Source organism: Zingiber officinale, chromosome 2B, assembly GCF_018446385.1.
Source record: "Zingiber officinale cultivar Zhangliang chromosome 2B, Zo_v1.1, whole genome shotgun sequence".
NCBI lineage: Eukaryota > Viridiplantae > Streptophyta > Magnoliopsida > Zingiberales > Zingiberaceae > Zingiber > Zingiber officinale.
Genome location: NC_055989.1, coordinates 111417194 through 111437769, shown reverse-complemented (window position 1 = coordinate 111437769; position 20576 = coordinate 111417194). Strand labels below are relative to the sequence as shown.

Sequence of the window (20576 nt, the reverse complement as noted above, 5' to 3'; positions counted from 1 at the left end):
TAATAAATATGGTTTGTGAACATTGTTCACAAACGTTGTTCACGAACGTTGTCCACGAACGTTGTTCACGAACGTTGTTCACGAACGTTAACGAGCTGAACACATATGTGTTCAATCTTATTTGTTTAGCTTAACAAGCTGTTCAAGCTTGTTTGTTTAATCAATTTTATGTATATTGGACGAACATAAACAAACTCTTACCAAGTCGAATATCAAACTTGTTCACGAACGTTTGGTTCATTTACAGCCCTACTTGAGCTCTCCTCTCCTTGGGCATTTCATATGGTAGTGACTTCGCTTATCACATGTGAAGCATACTATGTGCTTCTTCTCTTTGGCACCATCCCTACAATCCACATTAATCTTCAAAAGAACTTTACTGAGTTTAGGGTTTACCTCTTTTACTTTCTTGAGCGAGGGACACCTACTCTTGTAGTGTCTCATCTCACCACATTCAAAGCGTTTGATGTGTGATTTTCTACTCTTTTTGGTAGTCAAGGTTGAGGGTTGAGCTTCCAGGATCTCCTCTATCTTGGATTACTCTTCTTCTTCTTTTCTCAAAGACGTGGACGGATCCACTTCTTCCTCCTCCGAAGATGTCATCGATTCCACTTCTTCCTCCTCATTAGATGTTGAGCTTGTTTTATCCTCAGATTGGTCCTTCTCCTCCTCTTGGACCAATGAGTTATTCTCCTTGGGCTCCTCCACTTCTTGTGCTTGTGCAGAATTTTCATGTAGAGCAACCACCTTGCTCCATAGATCATGAGCACACTTGTATTCACCTACACACGATATAATATTAGAAGGTAATAAATTTAATACAATTCTAGTTACCTCCTTATTCGTCTCCTATTACTTCCTTTGCTCCTTGGTCCAATAGTGAGGTAAGAGATGCTTCCCTTCTTGTCCGTCAGAGCTTCGAATGAAACTTTCAATGCGGTCCAATGGTCCCAATCAATTTGGAACCAAGTCTCCAACCGCTTCCTCCAATACTCAAAATCATCTCGATCATATGGAGGTGAGATTCGGATATCCCATCCTAATGATCCTTCTGACTCCATCTTCCTCTAGCGCTTTGCTCCCTCGATGATTAGTCCGTAGAAGAGTGACTCACTTTGATACCAATTATTGAGACCTTGATGGCCGACTAAATGGGGGTGAATAACCGATCACCCACTTCGATCGCTTCCTACACTTGTTATTATACAGCGAAATACAAAACAAACTAACAAATATAAAGCTAAACCTTAAGCATTAAACAAGAAGAAAACCAAGCAAACCTTAACACATATGGTTACGTGGTTCGGAGATAACTTGCTCTTACTCCATGGCGCGTCCGTAAGGTGGACGAACCCTCAATCCATCGATGGATCAATCCCCGAAAAATCTTCAACTAGTATGATCTCCTTGTGGGTGGAGAAACCTCGCCACACCTTGATCATGTACACACGGATCATACACAGGAGCTTGGAAAACTATTAATAGGGGTTAACCACCTTTATTTTGTCAACCTTGCCCAAGCACCAAAGCCTTAGTTATATAGGCAACGAGTTGAAAAGCCGTGCCTACCCATCGACTGGTAAAGGTACCAGTCGACTGCTCTCTATAGAAATTCGACCATTGCAACACAACGACTCGATACTAGTCGACTCATGACTTTACCAATCGACTACTCCACATTGGCCGAGCGAACAGAGGTATTCTATTCGCTCCCAGTCGATTGCACAGTCGATTGGTAAAGTTACCAGTCAACTGGTAAACCCTAGAACCTAAGGTTTCCCTCCCCGAGTACAATCTCTCAACACTCGGACCCTCACGACTCACTTAACTTTTCCTTATAGCCTTGACCTCTTGCCTTCAAGCTTAGCTACTTCCTTTGGCTCTCGTCCATTGGATGCATTCAAGTCCGCGACTTGTCTCAATGACATCCTTCGCGTATGCCTCGAAGTACGCTTCCCTTGGCTTGTCCTTACTGACTTGTCCACAGTCCCTCAGATGCTTCATCCTTCACCAGATCCGAAGCTATCAAGCTAAATCATATGTTTATCTTGTAAACCTGCACAACTTAAATATATATATCAAATACAAGGTAAACCTAACTTAAACTTTTTGCCCAAACATCAAAAACTATGGCACCCAGATTGCTCCAATAAATTGTTGTCATAGATTAGTTATGGAGACAATATATTGGATGAACGATGATTTACTTTGTTTCCCGAGCCCAAACATTACTTGATGATTGGACTAAAGCTGAAAAAAGAATATAAGAAATTTAACTTTCAAATTATGAAGTAGACGATTTTGATATCGAAGGAATGAGCATTATGGGAACGAGAAATGAAAATGAGTAACAATATCACTTCATAAGGTAAAAAGGTAAAAATGTAAAGAACTACGTAAGCTTTAATTTTCATATACTGTAAGAGGATACATAAACAACTTAAATAAATACAATCCCTTCTTTTCATATATATTTTTATAAATTTATAAATTATTTTTTTAAAAAAGTATAATAATCTTGAACGGTGACAAACCATAAACTGAATCATGAATTAACAGTTCTGAACTATGAATTGTCATCATCTTAGATAATTAAGGCTAAGGGTCGACTTGATATGAACCGTCCAACCGTCAGTTCTGAACTGTCAAATCATTGAACCGTCGAATCGTCAATTTTGAATCTTGATCGAGTTTAATCTACCTCTATCTCGTCCCATTTCCCGAGCTTTTAATAATTATTAGTCATTACACACACATTACGTGTGTAATATAATGCATGAATATGCGTAAATTCTATTAAATAAATATTGATTATCAATTAATTAAACAACATTATTCAATATTAGTATGATTTATTCTATAAAATTTTTTATTCGAAAATAAAGTAGAAGTTATGTTATTAATCATATCTCAAGTTATTGAGATATAAATGGGTTGATTCGGCTGTATCGATATGCAGAAGAGCCGAAACAGATAGATTGATGTGTTGTGATATAAAAAAAAAGAAGAAGAAAACAATAGTAAAAAATTGAAGAGGGAGAGGGGAGGAAAGAATAATAAAGAATCAATGAGGATTGAGGTTGTGAGAAAAAATAATATAAATAGTAGAAATTAGATTATGCATTTGTAATTTGAGAATGATAAAAAATTGAAATTATTAATATTTTAAAATTATTTTTTTTATGTGAAAAGAAAAATAATATTAATATAATATAATTTTATATTATACTAAATCAATTGAGAGTGATTATTAGAAGGTATAGATTCGTAATTAAATAACAAAATATTTTTGTCAGTTTTTTTCCAAAGCGAAAAAATTATTTTCCTTAAATAACACTTCGGACGTGAAATGAGCACGACGGTCGCCGATCTCTCGAGCCAGTCTCTCCCAGCCCATTCCATCGCCCGGCACCGCTGCTTTCCTATCCCCATTATCGAAAGAAGCAAAAAGTTATGAACGATCCACTTTTCCACCCGAGCCACTATTGCTTCTCCAAAGTAGGTCCTACTTTTCTAATCTCAAACGCAGAGACCGGGCTACACGCGTGAGCGTACATCTTTTCCAATTGCCTTCTAGTGATTATGCGATCGCAGCTTCTTCGCGAACGAATCAACCCAACATTGGGAGCTATTACTTTTTATCATTCGCATGCGATCGCATTTGAATCCGTTGTGAAGATCCCATGCGGGAGGACGAAGCTTTTTGATTTTTCCCCCAACCTCCTTCGGTTTTCATCGCAATCGTCAAACTTCATCGGTCACCGTCGCGACCACAGCAGGCCGCTCCGACTCCTTTCTCCCTCTCCCGCACTATCTTCCGCTTCTTTTAGGGTTAGAATTCCGATCTCTAGTGCGATCGTCCTCCTCTCTACCTCCGCCGTTCCGTATTCCACTTTCCCCTTTTGTTTCGTTCTTCTGCTCGCTGATTGGCGTTCCATTCGTCTGATTTAGCCCCCTTGATCTTGTTAGATGGCAGGTGGCTGGAGTTAGGGTTTGGATTCGCGGCGGATTTGGTTGCGGGGAGGGGGGCGCGGAGCAGGATGTCGATGCACGAGAGGAAGACGATCGATTTGGAGCAGGGATGGGAGTTCATGCAGAAGGGTATCACCAAGCTGAAGAACATCTTGGAGGGGCTCCCGGAGCCGCAGTTTAGCTCGGAGGACTACATGATGCTCTACACGTATGTCGCTCGTAATTCACCTTGCTTTAACTTTTGTTCGCCAGATAAGTGTTTTGATGGTTATGGAGTTGTTATCCCTTTGTTGAAATAGGACTATATACAACATGTGCACTCAGAAACCTCCGCACGATTACTCGCAGCAGCTATACGACAAGTACAGGGAGTCTTTTGAGGAGTACATCACTTCCATGGTGAGCACGATTTAGTTTCCTTGCTTAGATCCAATTTTGTAAGAGAACTTTTTCTTTGATCGACGCCGGCGTGTTTTTTTTTTTTACTGTGGTACTTTATGCGATCTAGTATGAATTCTCCAAACAATTAAATTATGGACGTCTCATCTGTAATTAGCTTCAAGCGTGCAACTATCTGCTTGTTAAGCTATGATTTACCGTACCAATTTGGGTTGTGCCAAGGTCTATTTTCGTTCACACTTTTTGAAATTTAATTCCTATGTAGCATTTGTTTCTTCTTACAAAACTTTTCCCATTTGCAATTCAGCATTGAGTTTGACAAGATTGATGCTAACTCAAGCTATGACGAATCCACTGATTTTCAGCCCCTATACCTGTAAATGACAGTTTCCTCTTAATAAGATTTAGGGGCAATATTAGCTGCAATGTTATATCATGGGATTATGGGAGTTATTATGGTCTATGTTGAGCTAGTCAACTGCATTAGTCATCGACTTGGAAACCTATTTTCCAAAAATAGAGCAATAAGCAAAAGCTCCTTTCCTAAAAAAATATTGCTTGTCTATGGAACCTTTGTGGTACTAGGCTGCCAAAGTAAATTACCTTTCTCTTTTTAGATGACAGTTCATATCACGGGGAGATCTTAAAAATCCATTTTTTATTAAGAAATTCAATTCCATGTTACTTCCTTTTGTTTTCTTTTGACCCATACAATTTCGTCTGATCAATTTATGTGGTAGTGATTGGTTTCTTTATTGATTTTCTAGATGGTTCTCTACTCCTGTTTCTTTCATGTTTACATTCCAGGAAATTTCATAAGTGCCCAAGAAGGAGAGTAATAAATCTTTCTAGACATCATAGAAATTTCATAAGTGTATGAGAAGGAGAATAAATTTTTCTATATGTACTTGTTGTCAATGTCTATTGATAAGAAAGTTATAACAATTTACAATTAGGCCTCCCAGTCATTGAGCTCCTTGTGTGAATATTGCATCTTGATTATTTTCAGCATGTAAGGGTTGAAAACCCAAGATGATCACTTTAATGTTTGTCCAATTCCATTATGGGCTGGCCTTGTTAGAGGGCTAGTAGATAATGACAGGTTGCAGTATATTACATTAGAGAGAACATCTGTAAGGTTCGAGCTATTTGGCTTGGCTTGTTAATTCTATTACAATAACCCTTGACCTTAATGAGTAGATTGTCAGTAAACCTATTCACATTTGTAAGTGATAGGATGTCGAAACTAATGCCTCCTGTGTCTCTAAAGTTTTCCCTGTGAGGTAGAATAAAATGCCTCAAAATCTAATTATTAAAGAAGCCAACTACTTAATGAGTCATCTCTTTTCTGATATTATAAAATCAGTATATTCATACTTTAGCACATAGTCTTTACAATCCAAGAGTTGGTTTTGGTCCTTCTCTTCTATCAAGAGACATCAAAAGTATGTGAATTTTGGCCAATGGTTATGCTCATGGTTTGCTGATTTGCACATGTCCTTGAAGGATACACCTAAGAGAAGGAAATGCAGTTGTGTAAAAAGATTCTGACAATAAGACACAACTTATAATTAGATGTAATTGGCATGAAAGAAGGTTTAGAGTTTAAATTTAATGTACAGTAACTAAATTACTTTGTGCATTTGATTCTTTGATCTCTGACATTTTAGTTTGATATCTTTCATTTGCTTATAACTTTCAATAATATGAATTTGTAACAGTAACTATCTTTCATAATTTTGCTGAAGTTTCTTTCTTCTTCTGCTCAGGTATTGCCATCTTTGAGAGAGAAACATGACGAATTTATGCTGAGGGAATTAGTTAAAAGATGGTTAAATCATAAAGTCATGGTCAGATGGCTTTCTCGTTTTTTTCATTATCTTGATCGCTATTTCATTGCACGGAGGTCACTTCCTCCGCTGAATGAAGTTGGCCTTACTTGTTTCCGTGAGCTGGTAAGTTGCAACTTTCTTGTCTTGTGTTCTTTACTGAATCATTTTTGTACAATATATTATTTGAGTCCCATTGGTTAGATATTCTTTATATTTGTTCTTCTTGAGGTTTGCAGGTTTATCATGAGGTCAAAGGGAAGGTTAAAGATGCTGTTATTTCTCTGGTAACTTGATGATTTTTCTTTGAACAATTACTCTACTTTATATATCCAGTTCAATTTGATTTTGATTGGTCTGCTAAGTAGATTGATCGAGAATGCGAGGGGGAGCAAATTGATCGCGCTTTGTTGAAGAATGTCTTGGACATTTTTGTGGAGATTGGGTTGGGTAATATGGAATGTTATGAAAATGACTTTGAAGCAGATCTACTCGAGGATACTGCAGCCTATTATTCTAGGAAAGCTTCAAATTGGATTCTAGAAGATTCATGCCCAGATTACATGTTAAAGGTATTGCTTTCCTGAATTGCTAGAGTAAGATCGATTACCTTAGCAAATTTTCATCTCAAATCTGGCTTTGTTAGGCTGAAGAGTGCTTAAAGCGTGAGAAAGATAGGGTAGCTCATTACTTGCATTCTACTAGTGAACAGAAGATGCTAGAGGTACGCTCTACCCTAATTTACATGACAATTAGTGATTTATAACTTGAATTTACTTGTGTTACAGTACTAAAGTATACTTGTAATTTTGACAATGTATGGATATAATTTACAAATAACTTGCTTTGTTTTGCCAATTTCGATGACCAAATTTTGTTTGAGTCAACAAATTTTAACCTTTTAACTTTTCTTAATCCTAGAAAGTGCAACACGAGTTGCTGTTTGCATATGCCAGCCAACTTCTGGAAAAGGAACATTCTGGGTGCCATGCCTTACTTCGAGACGACAAGGTACCTACATCTCTTTGTTGTTAGCGTCTCTGTATTAAGTAATCATGCGAAGGTTAATAAGTGACCGTGAATTTCCTTTGTATTATAGGTGGAGGACCTCTCACGTATGTATAGGCTCTTTTGCAGAATATCTCGTGGTCTTGATCCTGTTTCTCAAATATTTAAGCAGGTTTCTTTTTTATTTTTTAATATATATTTACAGTGTTAATGAAATTTCACCTGAATTCTGTGAGTTCAAAATCATTACTGTCATGTAGCATGTGACTGCTGAGGGTACAGCCTTGGTCAAACAAGCAGAAGATGCTGCAAGTACCAAGAAGGTAGGCTATTATTGTCTTCTTTTGATACTTTACTTCCATTTAGATATTTTTAAATTTGGGCTAATCTAAGTACTAAGGTTGTTTCTAAGAGTATTAGCTTAATAGGGTAGTATGTAGCGAGGTTAAGTCCCACATAGGTATTTTAGGTTAAGGGTTACCTCGAGTCCTATATATACCCATGTGTTATCTTAGAGTAATGCAAGTACAGTTAATTTTCTTTTCCAAAACGACATCAACCTCCCTCTGCTCTTCGATCCCTCATTACTTCTTCATTCAAGCCAGTTCATGGATTGTCTATGCCCTCACTGCTAGAATTTTATGGCTGTCCTTGGTTACATCTCGTCATGGTCCAATTATGGAATGAGGGGCTCACTTATCTTTAGCAAGGAAGGCATCCCAGATGGTTAAACCATACTCAACAAGCAGTATAGCTTCACTAATCACCATTGGAAGCGTTGGTGACTCCTGCCAAGAGCTGCTAACCTTTGTTGGTTACCAGGTGCAGAACTTCTAGTATGTGCCCACAGACACTGACACTAGTGATTCAACCAAATTCACCTTCACTGTGTGCATGGTGCATGGAAATCACCTTCCTAGGTCATGAACAAAACAACGCCACCTTATGCAACTGCTTAACAACCCAGATCTACATCTCTTCTTCTGTAAGCTTGAAGGTGATACTGAATTCTTCTGCCTTCTTTCACTTCTCCAGTTCTTTTTTGCCTTCTGTTGGATTGTTTGTATCATTGTTGGCCCTTATAGAGCTGCTATCTACTCATACTCTTGCTCATCCATATTTGCTTGTCGTCAATCTGTTGGTGGTATTTGTGATCCGACAATGGCAGCAAGCAATGGTTTTCTGCCCTTCTTCTGCATCCACCGATGGCATCTTTTCCTCCATCTTTACTTCCTCTCTGCTTTTCCATGTCTATTGTTTCCCAGATTTCTTTCTTTTTCTTTCTTCGCTGTTCCATCTTCAGAACTTTTTGTTCCTCCAGATTCCAGTTGTATTCAAATTTGTTTTCCGAATAAACAAATCTTCTTCACAAATTCAGCTCCAAATTTCTTAAATCATGGATTCCTCTTGGTTTTTAGTTCTTCATCTGGATTCGTTGAGGTTGCCTGTCTCTAGATTTTCTTTAAAGTACAAATCTTCTTGATATTTCTTCTATTCTAATCTATGTGTTCCTTCTCTTATAGCAATTCAGTTCTGCTGTTGCCATTTGCTTTCTTTAAATTACTCTTTGTGCTTCTATACTCTGTCTGTTCTCCTTTGACCTCCTCAACATTGTTTTTGTTTCTTTTTACTCCTCTATTTACCCTACTATTTATCTATAGTGAAGACCTATACAGAAAAAGCTTGTTCAAATTTTGTTACGTCTAGCAATGGATCGGGTTGAGCTATACATCTTGAGTGAAGAACTGAATGGAGAGTATCTTGTTCTCATTTTTCAATGTCTTGCAATGAATCGAGTTGTGTTGTCTATCTTTCATCTAGGACTTTTGAGTGCTTTCCTTTCTCTCAGATTATTGCATGTTGTTGTATGCATTGCTCTGGGGAGAAGCCTACTTGGGAAATTAGTTCCTTAGATATCTTCACCCTATCTCTTTTTATTCTCTTTACCAATGTGCTGATTTGAGGTCAAAGACATTGTTAATTTTCGGCTGATCTGGGATCAAAGAGATTCTTGGCTACATGCTTCATTAACTCCTTAAGCTCTATTTTGATTAAGTGCAAATATTATATTTTTGTTTTATTATGGTTTGCTTATGAGAGTTTCACTAGGTTATATAACAAGTTGGACATAAGATAGTATCTTCTCTCCAACTTGAGAGGAGTGTTAAGAGGATTAGGCTAATAAGGGGATTATGTAGTTGGTTTAGTCCGACGTTAAGATTTTAAGTTTAGGTTAGATATTGTCTTATATATGCTTATGTAATGGTTGTCTCACCATTATGGAATACAAGACATTTTTCTTTCCCCAAATTCGACGGTTTCAAAACAAAGTAACTCCGTATGGAAAATTAGTAATTTGGAATACCAAGCTAAAGGAGTTGGATGAAAATTAGTCATTTACAAAATAATGCTGTCACAACGGTGCCAAAGTGAAACATTAAGGATCTTTACTATTAACTATAGGAGTGCTGAGGATTCTGAACATCTACTATTTTTTAAAAAAATATTTTCTACCTTTAGTTAAGTTCTCCTTGAATTTTGTCTTAGTTTGGTTCAAATTTTCTTCTTGGATCCAACTTGATCCAATCCAAAAATATCTGCCAGAATCACTCTCGATGTGATGATCGACTGAGCCATATCTGGCAATCCTTAAAACAGATTTATCAATTTTTTATCTCAAGGGCCAAAATCTGACCTCCATGTCAACATATGCTTAGTTCATTCTATTTTTTGTCCAACTTGAGTTGGGTCTATTGACAAAAGAACGTAATCAACATAATCCCTGTCATTGTTTCCAGTGAACTCTTTTGCCTCTCTACATTATTTCACATTACAGGTTGTAGTAGCTTAAATTGGTCTTTTGCACATGGGTGAACTAAAAATTTGAACAGTCTCTGCTTTGGTTATCCATAATCACACTATTACTAATTACAAAGCTTGAATTTTGTTATGTTTTAGTGTTTTTAAGTAATCACAGCCATTTAAGTTTCTCATTCTTGCAGTTACTAAAGTATTGTGCACTGTACAAGTTAAGAAAGTCAGAATTATGTTGAAAGTTTAACCTTCATTTTTCATTTATTGGAAGCATTATTGTAGACTAATGTTTATTATGCAGGCAGAGAAAAGGGATGTTGTTGGTTTGCAAGAACAGGTAACCTGAGACCTTTCAATGTGCACTTTGTTGCAAGCTGATTGTTTGGATTGTAAGAAATTGGATAGTTATTGCGTGTGAATAAAAAAAAATAATTTTGAATTTCAGGTTTTTGTTAGAAAAATTATTGAACTCCATGACAAATACTTGGCCTATGTGAATGACTGCTTTCAGAATCACTCTCTATTCCATAAGGTTTGATTTCTCATGCAGCTGTGAGGAACTTGTATCTCTTGTGGGCTTAAGTTCTATTAACCCTTTCAGGCACTGAAAGAAGCTTTTGAGGTTTTCTGCAACAAGGGTGTTGCTGGCAGCTCAAGTGCTGAGTTGCTAGCTACTTTCTGCGATAATATCCTTAAGAAGGGGGGAACCGAAAAACTCAGTGATGAAGCCATTGAAGAGACACTAGAGAAAGTAATTACCTTGTTTAAGTATTAGTATCTTTGTATGGTTCTCCACCCATTTTTCATCTCTGTATGTTGTCATATATTGCCCCTTGGGGTTTTCCAGCTTTTCTGCCAACTTTTGGTTGCAATTGATAAGAAAGCTTGCATTTGCAGGTTGTAAAGCTACTTGCATATATCAGTGACAAAGATCTGTTTGCTGAGTTCTATCGGTATATAGATTATGTTAGTTTCTGCCTTTTTCATTACCATGATTCCTGATTGTGAATCACCTTCAGGAAGAAGCTTGCTAGGAGATTACTTTTTGACAAAAGTGCTAATGATGACCACGAGAGGAGTATTTTGACAAAGCTAAAGCAGCAATGTGGCGGACAGTTCACCTCAAAAATGGAGGGCATGGTCTGAATAGTATGTTTCTTCTTGATTGCTATAAATTACTGGCTTAATACCTCCTTTTTTAATTTCCTCAGGTGACTGATCTAACTCTTGCCAGAGAAAATCAATCTAGTTTTGAAGAATATCTCAACACAAATTCTCAAGCAAATCCGGGGATAGATCTAACAGTTACTGTTTTGACAACTGGATTTTGGCCAAGTTACAAATCATTTGATCTCAACCTCCCTGTAGAGATGGTCTGTCATTTTTTTTTCTTCTTGTCCTTGTTAATATTTAGCTTCCTACCCTAGCAATTGACCTATTAATATGGACTTCATCTCTCACATGCTAGTAAAAGAGCTAGTGCTTATGTTATGTAGTTACTTCTGATATGTTCCATCTCTGAGCAAACATACTTGTTACAGCCAGCTTGAATTAGCTATGGCTACACACATATTTCTCAATCATTTCTACATTTTACCAAATATTGAACGTTTTTCTCATTTCTATGTTGTTCCTGAAATCTTCTGTAACTTTCCATTTTATTAATCCAGTTGTTTTTGTTGAAAATTTTATTAGTTGTAACATACAAGCACCTTATGTAATCTTTATAATATAATTGATATCAAGGTAGAGGGGGCTACTTAGGATTAATGTCTCATAATATTCCCTATTAATATGAGCCCTAACTATATCCAGCCAAACCCAGTTGTCATATCCAGATGAGTAGGCACCTCATGATCTTGCCTTTTCCTGCACTTTCCTATTCCATAGGCTCTCCCCATCTCTCTTGCATTGAGAACCTTGTGCTGTGTCTCTTCACCAGATGTAGCTATTGACTTCTCCAGTTCTGCTTCTTCAAGCCACCACAACATCTGCTTGTCCATCGAACTCATTTGATAGTTTATTTTGACAAGATCAGCAGGTGAAATTCCTATAACTGACAACTGAAAACTATAGAAAGCTGCAGACTCCCTCCATGCCCATAAACAGAGCAGTTATGGAGAGCTTGATTTCATTGTCAGCATGCATCTTCCCCCGTTAGAAGTCTTTTCTCTTGTGCTGCAATCTCTTCAATCTACAACAAGAGAAGCCGATGGTACATCATATGTGGCAAGCAGCTAACTAAAGAAGCTTACCTCAACCATTTCATCCCAGCTCCTTCTAGTGTTAATCTCCCTAGCAGTGTGGGTTCTCATCAAGAAGAGACGCCTTAATTGTGGCAACCTGGATTGATTTTCTACTTCTAGCAAAGCTGATTCCTTCGGTTTTCTAATCTCTCTAATGCTTCCTTGGTTTTTCTAATCTCTCTAATGCTTCCTTGGTTTAGTGTCATCTGAAACTTTTGGTCTAATTTTTTTTAACATTTACAAGCTTGAAACTTTCAGAAACACCACTCTTGTCTGCCTTGTGCAACTGACGGACAATTGTTTGTATTTATCTCCAGCAATTGCACTTGTCAATCTCCCATTAGTATGGTTTAGACTAAGCAAATTTTGCATGATGCTATTTTTGTTAGTAAGCTCTACATCATCCCAATATGTGATATCATTGGTTCATAGAGGTACTTTATTGCTTCTATGATGCTTACCTCTATGTCAAAGATTTGGATTCTAGATTCAGGTGCTTCTGAGCATTTGTGTGCTAATATTTCTTTTTCTTTAACCCTATATTAGCATCTCATCCTATCAAAGCAATTCTTGTTTCATGAGTCATCATTAATAGGTGGTTGGCCATGTGATTACTACTCTATCTTTGCCACTTTCTTCTCTTCTCTATATTCCTAAAATTTCTTTTCTGTAGACAAACTTACTAAGTGATTAATTGTGTTATAACCTCTGTTGCTTATTCTGTTTCTAATTAGGATTCACAGAAATGAAAACTTGATTAGTATAGAGGCATTGAATCTCAAGGACTGTTTTCATTGGCAATGCTACTCATGTATCTTTACTTGCAGTTGACTCCTCTTCTCTTTAGGTACATTGTTGATTAGGACATCCAGCTTGCAAAGAATACAGAAGATACTCTACTGTTTGTTATTTTACTTAATGAAAGAATAGTGTGGAGTCCTCTCTATTTTCTCTTCTTTTTGTACTGAGATGAAAGAAATGTTTTTGTCCCCTTAAGGGTGTTAAGAATTGATAATGCCAAAGAGTATTCATGCATATTTCACTTTTTTCTTTCAAGTCAAAGTGTTCTCCATCAGTCATCTTACTCTCATAGACCCCTGGAAGAACTTTATCACTTGATATGAGAGTCCCTCTAGTTTTTGGATAATGCTATTTTTATGACACGTTATCTTAAAGCCCACCTAGTCGGATAATGCTTGGTTGTTGTTGTTGTATCTTAAAGCCCACATGCACTCTTCTATTCTTCGTTATCAATTATCCTTTTTCTATTATTTCCTTTTGATTCTTCTTAAGTCTCCCAACACGTGTGGATGCACTTGTTTTGTCCATGTTTTATCCTCTTGTAAAGGATAATTGTTAACAAAGTTTGTTAAATATGTCTTTCCTTTATTATTCTTGTCTAAAGAATGTATATCGTTATTCACTTGAGTTACATAGGGCTTTCACTTAAGTCAATTTTACTTTCTTTGAGTTTTTTTTTCTCCACCTCAACTACCATGCTTTAGTCTCTAGTTGTGGTACTTCCTATTCCTATTCTGTTGTCTAGCCCATGATCTTCCACTGCAGAATGGATGACACTAGAGACTCAAGTTTCCATCCACTACAAACCTAGAATGACTAACACTAGAAACTCAGCTGCTACTGACCTACAACAAATGACCATGAATTGAGCATGTTGTAGTTGCTCCTCAAGACTCCTCTACTGTACTAGAACTCTTCATTTGATGCTTTCCGATGCTATAAACGAATGGTACAAGTACACCACATGAAATCTATTTTTCATGCTTCCTTGCCCCCTTGATATTCTATTTAATTTCTTTTGATTTTCTTGAGATTCACCAACCTATCTCCTAGCCCTAGGCTCTATTTGATTCAAGGTGGAGGCAAGGTAGAGACAGATTGTGATAGTTGAGATGGAGCCACATTCTAATGGAACATGGGAATTATTTACTCTTCCATTGGCAATTCTATTTTTAGTTGCAAGTGGATGTGTACTACTAAAGCATCCTTTCTGGCTCAATTGATAAAGTTAAAGTTTGATTAGGTGATGAAGAAAATATACAAATACATGGTGATGATTATATGGACATATTCTCCCTTGGGGCTAAAATTACTTTAATCCATCTTCCTTATATTGACAGATATATCCCAATGGTTGTTACCTTGGATAACATGAATTTTTCATGGTCATACGGATGATAAGGTATAGCTGTAGCAACATCTTGGGTTTGATTTTTTAGGTGAATATATTTTATGCAAGGTGATGTGGATGATGAGGTATAGCCATAGCAACCTCTTGGGTTGCTTTTGTAAGGGAATATATTTCTATACGGGCAGAATAAGTCTCTATATGAATTGAAGCATCACCATAAAGCATGGTTTGGTTAATTTAGTTATGCTTTTATCTAATTTAATATGGCTAGGGGTGCGTTAGATTATTCAATGTTTCACATTATATCTTAGTTTGGGAAACATATTCTAATTTTCACATAGATGACATGAACATTGATATTGTAGAATCACATGTCTGAAAAGCTTCTCCTTTAAAACTTCCAAACCAAGGATTTGGGAGATCCTAAAGTATTGTTTAGAGATTGCCTGTCTAGGGAGTCACATATTTCTCATTGCAAAAATATGTACTTGATGTGCTTGAAGAATTAGTATTTTTAGAGTTAGACCTATTGACATTCCCATGGATTCAAATATCAAATTAAGATGGATACAAGGAGAATTAGTGTCTGATCTAGGAAAGCAATGCAGATTGGTTGGTAAATTGAATTATCTTATTGTTACTTGACATCTTATTTGCTACACGCGTGATTAGTCTATTTTTTTTAATCTACATGAAGGGCTATTGGGAGGAAGCTCTAATTTTTTTTTTCAGTATCTCAGTAATGCCCCAAATAAAGGTGTTGTATAACATGATTGAGTGTGAGACCATCTTTACATTATAGGGTGTATTGTACTGGATTGGTCTCCCAACAACATTTTACATCATGCTATTGTTTCCTTTTAGGAGATAATTTAATATCTTGGAAAGGAACAAGTAGACTGAAGTGACCAAATCAATTGTATAGATTGAAAATAGCTGTGTCTTGCCATCTGTGAGTTTATTCAAGTTAGATAATCAATGACGGAATCAGTTAGTTCTTCTATTGGACCAGTGAAGCTATATTATGATAAGTAAGTTATCATGCACATTGCTTCTGCTCCAGTTCACAAGTACAAAAGAGATTTCAATTTTGTTAGAGTAGAGGTGCAATCTTTATAAATTCAATTCATAACAAGTTAGTGTTATGTAGTATCTTTGAGCCCACTTGAGGGGGAGTGTTGAGGGCTTTATTGAAATGTTGTCACATACAAAGGACCTTTTTTTGTAAGTATTCTTAATATAGATGTAGAGGGCAAACTTGAGTTAATTATCCATAATATTCTCCCATTAACAATTCAATCACAGACTCAAAAGAATGTACTGTAAATTATGTGGCATTGCCTTTAATATAATACTGATACAGCAGTAAATCTGAAGGCTGATTTTTTTTTAAAAAAAATAATAACCATCTTACCCATTGTATTACCCTTGTTGGATAAAGGGAAAAAAACACTCATCATCAAAATAGAGAAACCCTGGATCCTGACTGCATGCCTTGTACTCTTTCCCTAGGCTGTGACTTTTTTCATATGTGCCAATAGCTTGATAATGCCTTTTGAACCAAGAAAATCTTGGGAGGGAGAATGATAGAATACGTGGATCAAACATGCTGCTTGAATGCTTGTTGTAACAATTGGAAGGGTCTCTCTCTCTCTCTCTCTCTCTCTCTCTACTTTTACAATAACACAGTCTTATTAATTGTAATAAAAGGTGATTACATTCACCTCAAGCGCCCCTCACAGCCCTCCCCAGGTTATGTGAAGGGAGATAAATCACGGGGTCAGCCTATAGCAGACCGCCAAGTGGCTAGAGGGTGGGAGGAGTTTTTCCCTAGGGCATGCACCCGCTGGGAATTGATCTCCGCCCAGCAAATCTACCATCCTCTAGCCAACTGGGCACCCGGTCTTATTAAGATTCATAGTAAAAATGATAATAAAATAAAATTTTATTTCAGATCCTTGAATCAGTTTATTTTATTGGGTTGTTTGTGTTAAATCTGTCTATTTTATTTGCATTATTCAATCCCACCAAGCAACTTGTCTTCGCCAAGTTAGTAAACTAGAAATCTGTCTATTTTATTTGTGTGGGAATAATGCCATATCAGTATATTTGTAAATAGTCTCATTTGATGGGCATCTTTGTGACTGATAAAGAGATTCGATTCATCCAGCAACTTCCTATGGAGAGGATGACTCAAATATGTCCCTAAACCCTAAATTCCCCTATGTAAACCTTAAAAATATAGCCTCATAGTTCTCATATATATAGAACATAGTATTTCTCTTTTGTGTATCATTTAATGTGAGTATATGGCTAAGATGCAGTTCTTAATAATAAGTACTAATTTCTTCCTAGTATTCGTCTCTATAAGACGGTTCAATCAACTGATTAACCCCTTGTTTATCTTCATTATTTTCAGTCTTCCACATTTCCAGGCTTTATTGCTAAAATGAGATGTGGACATTCTATGATAGTTATGCTTGTGGTGATAATGAAAACACTATGTTATTCTATCATTGAAGGGTAGGGTGAGACCTTTTTCTCTTTTTGTCTCCTAGTATCTTAAGCAATGATGTCAGGACTAGTATCTATTATAGTAGAAGTGGTGTGGTTGCTTTCCTCAATTGGTGATTCTATAGTGTTGTGGGTTCTCAATCTGTGAAATTATGCACCTGAACATAGAAAATTGAAATATTGTTCAATAATGCAACCTTGTGTCAGACGACCTCTTTTATCAAATTGAGTGAACTAGAACTTCACCTCTTTGAATGTTAGATCTCGTGGACTAAATTTTTTTGAAACAAAATAAAAACAAATTATAAATTAACCAAAAAAAGTAAACAACTTTTTTTAGAAGTTGCTTTATGTCGTGTTTATGCGAATAAGTCTGTCGTTGAAGTTGTCATGCCTCATATATTGATTAATTCAGTGTAGATTTGCACTCAGGAGGCCATGATCAGACTATCCTCTTTCTTGAATTTATGCATTTTCTGTTTATATGGGATCTAGTGCACTGGATCCCTTATCTTTAACTCCTTGAATTATTGCAATTCACTTATACCAGATCCCTTGTAATCGATACATTGTGTGCACGGGTGGTGAGGTGTTTATTGTTTGTGTCAAGGGGAACAGTGCATATAATGTCTATATGGTTAGTAACAATGGAAGAAGAGGATCATTTAAGTAAGCAAGGTGGACAAGTGGATTCTGAAGTGGGAACAAAGTTGGGTTTGGATACCACTTGTTGTAACATTTGGTAAGTTTGTGTGCTACAATCGATTATCTCACTGTTTGCATTGCTTGTTGCTCTCTCTAGTAAGAAGAGAAAATATGAGACCAAATTTTATTGCTCGAAACTAATTAGACCTATCAGTATTGGGAATGAGTCATGGCACTGTCCCATGCGACCTAAAGTACAAGTTACAGAGAACACAAGACTGATTTGAGACAATTATGTTTTATGATAAACAGGTCGACTTGTTTATTAAATAAATTAAAATTTAAAAATATTTGTAATTTTTACATTATCTGAATTAGTTTCTAGAATGTTTAACTATTCTTATATTAAATTACTTTTCACAAAATTTTACTAAACTATATAATTTTTCATGACTTTATATTACATGGATGATGCTACCTTCCTATGATGTGATTAACATATTATAAATAGTAAGATTTGAGTGTTTTTGTATAGGCTTTTACTATAACTAGATTTGAGCAAAATAAAGTAATTGTAATGGAGATAGTTTAAATTAAGAATATGTTAATATTTACCATTGACCCATGGACTGGTTTCTTTTAAATTAGTCTAATTAATTTGCATCATCAAGGAAATTAGTCCTTGAGTTTCTTTTTCTTGTCAATCAATTTCAACTTTCTTAGAGTAAGATCAGCCTCTTCCCTTCTTAGCATAATAAAGCTTGGCAAGGAAAACAACACTGGCCTGCAGAACAGGGAAAAGTAGTGGTTATAACAAGAACGTAGGGATTGTCTTTATTCAGGACATTGTGGATTTTGTTGTGTTCAGTGCATAACTCATTGTGGTTTTCAATAATTACATGTTTGGTGCTGCTCACAGGTTAAGTGTGTAGAAGTTTTCAGAGAGTTTTATCAGACCAAAACCAAACACAGAAAGCTTACATGGATCTATTCTTTGGGCACATGTAACATCAATGGCAAGTTTGAGCCCAAGACAATGGAACTTATTGTGACAACTTATCAGGTCTGTAATAATTCACTTTTCATTTATTCAGAATAAAATGGAAATTAACTGGGAGCATCTTCTGAGTGTACCATACAGGCAGCCGCCCTGCTGTTGTTTAATGCTTCGGACAGATTGAGTTATCAAGAGATAATGGCGCAGCTTAACTTGGGTGATGATGATGTCATCAGATTGCTTCACTCCCTTTCTTGTGCCAAGTATAAGATTCTCAATAAAGAGCCAAATACAAAATCTATTTCTTCAAATGATGTTTTTGAGTTCAATTCCAAATTCACTGACAAAATGAGAAGGATCAAGGTCTGGCTATAAAATAATAGTTTAGAATATTACTTTACTATGGTTGTATTTTTACAACTTGCCTCCTGGCTATTCTTAACTGCAGATACCTTTACCCCCAGTGGATGAGAAGAAAAAAGTAATAGAAGATGTTGACAAAGATCGACGGTATGCTATTGATGCCTCTATTGTTCGAATTATGAAAAGTCGGAAAGTATTGGGCCATCAGCAGTTGGTGATGGAATGTGTTGAACAGCTTGGTCGCATGTTCAAGGTAATTGTCTTCCTTAGTTTGGTTGATGTTAGTATAAAAACATTACGAGAACTAGAGAGGTCTGGTAGGCCTTCCATGATTAGAAATATTTTGGCAAAAGCCTAAGCAAGCACCCTACTGTTTAGAAACACTCAAACAAGGGCTCCCTTTTGAAACTCTATTAAGGCCCAATAGAATAAAATATCTAAAATACATCTGTAGCAATGTCTTAAATAAAACGTTATTATATAACAATATTCGGATGTTTTGATCAAAACACTCTTCATCTACAAAAGATTAAAACAATTGTCATGAGAGCAAAATTGAAATTGCTTTTCTCTGGGATCAGAGTATTTATAAAAATAAATTTCCTTTGTGTTCTTAAAAAATAGGGTCCTTATTTGAACTCCTCCCAAAATGTTTATTTATTCTGTTTACCTTCCATTAACAGTGCTATGCTAAAATTGGATAACTTGTATCTGCGTATCTTGGTTTTTTAGGTTCATAACTGTAACATCAGCCAATTTAGTATTGTTTGGTTGCTTTGTCAACTGTCCTTTTTGTTTGCTTAGCCTCTAAATGTCATGGCATAACTTAATTGTGCTGTTTCCAGACATTGCTTTAAAACTAATTTATTATTGAAGCAATTCTACCCATACTGATAATTTTGTTAAATTTAGTTTATTCTGACATATCTCATTGACCTTTCTTTTCAATTATTTGCTCACACAGCCTGACTTCAAAGCAATTAAGAAAAGAATAGAAGATCTAATCACGAGAGATTATTTGGAGAGAGACAAGGATAACCCAAATATTTTCAGATACTTGGCTTGACCTTTGGAGAAACACAATTATCTGGCCTCATTATTTCAGGCATCCGAACATGAATTTCCAAATTCGAGACTGCAAATTTCAGGCCTTAGTTATACTCAAAAGGGTACCTGGCTGAAAAAAGGAGAAAATTCAAGAACCTGAGACAGCTTCCTTGTATATCCATGCTGAAACAAGCTTTACTAGCATTAATATCTGCAGCAACGAGAATTGTGTAATGTGAAATTTCTAGTGCTAAGTTGGTTATTGTATTTTCTTATTGTAATCAAAGGATGTTTGACCTTGTCTTTGAATTCTTGTTTTCTGTCTCTTTATAACTTGTGGTATTGTTTTGTTAGAGCCTTTCCCGAAAGGCATTTGGCTAACCTTACGAGAAAAACACGCCCCAAGCTATATTCAATCAGCATCGACTATGGCTTGCACAAAATAGCACATTAAAAATGTAGCTGAACTGAAAAATGTACTGGTCCATAAATAATTGTTACTTTGGCTTGTTGGTGTATTTTGTATGGTTTGCATATGAATTAGTGTCAAGTATGCAACTCTAGCAATGCAGTTTGTCATGCTAGTGTTG

At 36.2% G+C, this 20576-nt stretch overlaps 1 protein-coding gene across 3 annotated transcripts; it reads left to right on the top strand.

Moving 5' to 3' along the window:
• Positions 1-3670: 3670 nt before the first annotated feature.
• Positions 3671-20310, top strand: LOC122046812 (cullin-1-like). Of its 3 annotated transcripts, none has more exons than XM_042607706.1 (20): positions 3671-3831; positions 3970-4180; positions 4272-4371; positions 6141-6326; positions 6440-6487; positions 6569-6772; positions 6847-6924; positions 7122-7211; positions 7300-7380; positions 7469-7531; positions 10324-10359; positions 10468-10554; positions 10624-10773; positions 10920-10975; positions 11042-11162; positions 11234-11395; positions 18499-18642; positions 18721-18939; positions 19025-19192; positions 19904-20310. In XM_042607706.1, exons 2-20 carry the CDS (start codon positions 4041-4043, stop codon positions 20003-20005), a joined length of 2235 nt encoding a protein of 744 aa, XP_042463640.1. In that variant the 5' UTR covers positions 3671-3831; positions 3970-4040; the 3' UTR covers positions 20006-20310. The 3 variants fall into 3 exon arrangements, with proteins under 3 accessions (XP_042463640.1, XP_042463641.1, XP_042463642.1); XM_042607707.1 differs by having other exon boundaries at positions 3729-3884; XM_042607708.1 differs by having other exon boundaries at positions 3734-3879.
• The last annotated feature ends 266 nt before the right edge of the window (positions 20311-20576 follow it).